The sequence below is a fragment of the Babylonia areolata genome, chromosome 11 (genome assembly GCF_041734735.1).
Source record: "Babylonia areolata isolate BAREFJ2019XMU chromosome 11, ASM4173473v1, whole genome shotgun sequence".
Lineage (NCBI taxonomy): Eukaryota > Metazoa > Mollusca > Gastropoda > Neogastropoda > Buccinidae > Babylonia > Babylonia areolata.
The window spans coordinates 33,283,921-33,289,429 of record NC_134886.1 but is presented as its reverse complement, the minus strand read 5'-3'; the positions used below and the strand labels follow the sequence as shown (position 1 = coordinate 33,289,429).

The 5,509-nt window shown below is 45.6% G+C and overlaps 1 protein-coding gene across 1 annotated transcript; it reads right to left on the bottom strand.

Annotated features, from left to right (window-relative positions):
* Positions 1 to 2,760: 2,760 nt before the first annotated feature.
* Positions 2,761 to 4,748, bottom strand: LOC143287224 (uncharacterized). The gene is made up of 2 exons (XM_076595168.1): positions 4,280 to 4,748; positions 2,761 to 2,869 (listed from the first exon to the last, which is right to left on the bottom strand). The coding sequence occupies exon 1, from the start codon at positions 4,746 to 4,748 to the stop codon at positions 4,365 to 4,367; it is 384 nt and encodes a 127-aa protein (XP_076451283.1). The 3' UTR covers positions 2,761 to 2,869; positions 4,280 to 4,364.
* Between the last annotated feature and the right edge of the window lie 761 nt (positions 4,749 to 5,509).

The following is a 5,509-nucleotide window of genomic DNA, read 5'->3' as shown; positions in this document are numbered from 1 at the left end:
GTTATATCAGTATGGGATGTGTGGATTGTTGTATCATCCGCAAAGAGTTCGCACGCGGAATTTTTATGGAGAGGCAGGTCATTTATATATACTGAGAATAGTAAAGGGCCTACAATAGACCCTTGAGGAACGCCATAATCAAGTGCTGCTAGCGCGTAGACTGAAGAACTCATTGTCACGCATTGTTGCCTGTTTGTGAGATGGATTATGATGATTAGAGTAAACTAATACTACTGGTTGCCAGTTCAAAAAGTTCAAGATTTCTAAGTAATAGGTTATGGTCTATCACATCAAATGCTTTTCTCAAATCAGCAAATAGAACACCGCAATATCTGTTGTTGTTGTTTTTTTTTTTATTTATTGGCAAGCCAGTCATCTATAAGATTGACAAATGCTGTGTGGCATAAATGTTTTTTTTTTCTGAATCCAGACTGAGCTGGATGTAAAAGATCATTGACATGACATGAAAGTGATGAGAATATATTTGTTTATGTGCTTTTCTAGTGGTTTCGAAAGAACAGAACAGAACAGAAGAGAGAGAGAGAGAGAGAGAGAGAGAGAGAGACCAGAGCCTGACCTTCGCATAAAACCAAAGCGGTGATAAGGCCAACAGAAAGCCCACCCTTGGAGAGAGAGATTCAGAACTCATCAAATGTTTGGGTTTACTTTGTTTGAGCGATGACGACTGAGCAAAGAGAGGGGTGTTGGGACTGGAAGAAGAAGAAGAAGAGAATGAAGACTCAAGATTCGTGAAAAATTCAACACGTGATTTACGATGTCCATGTTTGCAGGGGCCATCGCTGCTTGACAGAGAGAGAGAGAGAGAGAGAGAGAGAGAGAGCGAGAGAGAGAGAGAGAGAGAGGAGGGCTAGACAGGGTTGTTTTTTGGGGGGGGCTGGAGGGGGGTAGGAGGGGTGGGGGGGGGGGAGAAAGATTCAGGACTCAGCATGTGATTAACGTGTTAGTTTGTGTGAGCATGGACAATTGAGAGACGCCTGCGTACGATGAACTCAGAAAGTGTTTCACGATTCAGTGTGTGCAGTGACTGCTAGAGAGAGAGAGGGAGAGAGACAGACAGACAGACAGACAGACAGAGAACTCATCATGTGATTTACATTTTAATTTTGTGCGAGCTGGGACGATTTAGAGAGGGACAAAGAGAGAGAGAGAGAGAGAGAGAGAGAGAGAGAGAGAGAGAGAGAGAGACAGACAGACAGACAGACAGACAGACAGACAGACAGAGACAGAGGCAGAGACAGAGATATGGGGGAGAAGAAGAAAACTTACTTCAGGAAGACCTCAAGAAGCTAGATGCATGGGAGCACAGCTAGTACATGGCATTCCATCCTGTCCTGCAAAATCCGACTATACCCTCCACAACCATATCCTAGAAACTGTCTCTACCTCAAAGTACCTAGGCGTTACCATCACAAGTGATCTCAGCTGGGACCTGCACATCAACACCATTTGTGCAAAAGCCAACAAGACCCTCGGCCTCCTCAGAAGAAACCTGAAGATCCCAGCAGTGCGCCTCAAAGAAACAGCATATAAGACTTTCGTCAGACCAATCTTGGAGTACGCGTGCACCGTGTGGGACCCGCATACCCAAGACAACATCAAGAAGATCGAAGCTGTCCAGAGACGAGCAGCACGGTTTGTGGTCAACCGGTACCACAACACATCTAGTGTCACCGCGATGATTGACGGACTGCAATGGCCGACTCTGCAGCACAGACGGAAGGTAGCTAGGCTTGCCATGCTACGAAAAATAATGGACGGAGAGGCGATCGTCGACAAAAGCTGCATCGTGCCAGCCCCACTCAGACAAAGAAGGAAACATTCTCGCCAGCTCAACCAGATCCGATGTAAAACCCAATACAGGCAATATTCCTTCTTCCCCAGAACGATACGTGACTGGAACAACCTGCCTGAAACAGCTATAGCAGCAGACACCTTGGACACCTTTAAGTCTAGGGTGCCCCCCCAGTCAGTAGTTAATTAGATAATAGGTCCCTTACCCCCCCCCCCTCCTTCCCATCCCCACTCTTACCCCAATACTTTTGTTGTTTTTTAATTTGATTTTGGGGCCCTGCTGTCTTAGATCAGCAAGGGACTGGCTAGCTCGGAAGGGCGAAAAGTGAAGTGATAGTAGCCTGCCGGAGAACCCACTTAGAGTAGTACTAGGTTTTCATCCTCACTAATAGGCCTGTCGCTTTCTATAGTTTGTTTTTCTTTCATCGCAACCCAACAAAACGGAGTAAAAATCAAATTGATGATGGTGGCCATCAACGCAGTGAAAGTGAAAGTGAAAGTGAAAGAGAGATAGTTTGGGGAGAGAACACATCTGAGGAGAAACTGCAAGCTTACAAACACGTACACACACACACACACACACACACACACACACACACACACACACACACATTAACACGCACACACACACACACACACACACACACAAACACACACACACACACACACACACACATATTAACACACACACACACACACATGCGCGCGCGCGCGCTGTGTATCATAATGCAATAATTGGTCTTTTCATTGTCTTGTTTTTGTTAGTGGAATATTCCAGTATTTGTAACCTGTTAGTTTTTGTGAGCAGTGATGACTGAGAGATGCCATCGTGAGATGAACTCAGAACGTATTTCAAGATGTTAGTATGTGGAGTAGAGAGAGAGAGAGAGAGAGAGAGAGAGTTGCATACAACACCTTGTCACACAACACAACATAAACCGGCGAAATCGATTTTCGAAGATTTTTAATTACGTCAATGAACACATTATTTATTAATTAAACATGATCGAAGTATCGAGTCGCCAATGTTGGGAATGCGATGAGTCTTCGTGTTCCTCTGCAACACATATAGAAAAACAAATAAATGAATGAATAATACACACGGTGTTAGACAGCTATAAACTAACCGACCCCAAAACATTAATAACGTGCGAGCACCTCTATACATGTAGAATACATGAAGCAATGATCTATGATGATGATGATGATGTTGACGCCGACGACGACGACGACGACGACGATGGTTATGATGATGACCACATATGATACTATGACGACAAAAGCGAGGAGGAGGAGGAGGAGAAGAAGAAGAAGAAGAAGATAAGAAACTTCAACGGCTGAGAGGTGGGGGGGAGGATTATCAAAAGAATTAAGATTCCAAATTTCATGAATCATGAAAGATATTAGACATTTCTTGCTCTTCCAGTTCGTCACTGTAATAACAACAATGACATCAACAACAACGATAATAAAGTAATGATATCATAACAACAGCAATAACAAAAACTACACAAATCCTTCCATTTCCATGGCCTGTTATACAGTAGTAACAATTATTACTATATAAAACCACATTTTCCATTACTGTTGGCCTCTTCAGCCGATGTGGTGAAGCGCATATGAACCAGTCCGAACGCTTTTACATCTCCTTTGTCTAGTAATGGTAATGGGCCTGAGGTAATGGAGATAGTGGTGTGGCATAGTAATGGTAACAGGCCATAGTGGTGTGGTATAGTTATGGTACTAAGCCTATATAATAATGGAAATAGTAGTATGGTATCGTAAAAATACTGGGCTTAAACATATCACTATCTCTATTACCTATACCAGGCACATTTTTGTCATAATTACAATGCTACAAACTACTTCCCACACAAGATACTACATTCATTATAGCAGGCGTGTTGTTACCATTCCCATCAACATATCACCACACCTACATGATAATGATAATGATGATGGTAATAATGAAAAGAAGAAGAAGAAGAGGAAGAAGAAGAAGAAGAAGAGGAAGAAGAAGAAGAAGAATTTAACTCATAAAGCGCCTTTCCCTGTAAAAGATGCTCAAGTGCGTTGTAGAATGTAAAACCTGACATTTAAAACATGCAATTAACTCATTGAGCCCTGTGCCCGAGCATTGCTCTGGGTTAAAAATTCGTCATATTAAAACCGTTTTCATGTTTCTACATTTTTGAGCATAAACCGCAAGGAAAGGGCGGTAACTTCCACAGTATTTCTGGGTGTGTCCACACGTAATTTGAAGGGAAAATAGTGTTGAATAATATGGCTTTTAAGGGTTGAATGGATTAAACGATCAATTGAAAAACCGCACAGGCAGCCAACCAAAACATTCCGACGCTAATTTATGTTCACACACACACACACACACACACACACACACACACACACACACACACACACACACTCACACACACACACGCTCGTACCGTACCATACACGCACGTACCATGCAGTACAAACGGATGGAGATGATGTAAGAAAACAGGGCATAAAACAAGAGGCGCGGGGGAGGAACCAGAGCACCAACAGCATCACTTCCCAACGACAGCAGGGGGAAGAACGGGGCCATTGTTGGGGGCCACCACAGCACCACCAGCACCAGCGCCACCAGCACCACCAGCTGCAGGAGCAGCAGCAGCAGCAGCAGGAGCAGCAGCAGGGCCTCGCAGAAGCTGTGCCAGCACCATCCCCAGCATCACCCCACCTGGCCCCGCGTTGATCCCCCCTCCTCCTCCTCCTCCTCCTTGTCCTCCCCCGCCTCCTCCTCCTCCCCCTAGAATACCTCCCAGACCACCACCACCACCTCCACCGCCTCCACCTCCACCAATTCCCCCTTGGTTCCTGATGGGCCATGGAATCGGGATAATGCTCTCCTGGCAACTGCTCCTGCTGCTGCTGCTGTGTGCCGTCGTCATGGTAACAGCAACTGAAAAAAAAGAAGAAATTAAAAAAGGGGGGAAAGGGGTCATGCAGGACATATATACGGAAGTTCAGTCTCAGTTTTTCAAGGAGGCGCCACTGCGTTCCGACAACTCCATAATATGCTACACCACATCTGTTAAGCAGATGCCTGACCAGCAGCGTAACCCAACGCGCTTGTAATAATGATACGTAAGGTAAAGGTTAAAAGGTTCCAAAGGCCGTTCACAGCCATTGTGGGGCAGTGAATTCCACGAACCTACGTCCGTGAATGAATTCCTGTTCACTGTGTCAAGGGCTCGGCAAAGGATCGCGGAGCCCAGTCCTCTCCTTGCATTATTCTTTAACCTTCCCAAACCTGAAGTCAGGAACCCATTCACACCTGGATGGAGTGAGGAAGATCGGAGTTAAGGGCCTTCCTCATGGAAACACTGATCACCATAATTTATGACGAAAGGGGGCCTCACACAAAAACAAAGTATAAACAAATTTTGTGCTTGGGTTGAGTCCTGTCTGCAGTGTCGGCAGATTCAGGGGGGGGGGGGGGGGGGGGGGGGGGGGGCTGTTGTTTCGGGGACTTGGTGGCGGTCTCCACTCTGGGAGGGACGCTCACTCACTCTGGCTCCGCGACTAAGCCATTATTGTCGTTAGTAGGGGGCTTAGTTGGTGGTGTCCTAAGTACGTTGAATCAGAACATGCACCATAGAACACAACCGAAGTGACTCAACAGCAGTGCAGGGTCTCTTCTGGTGTGTGG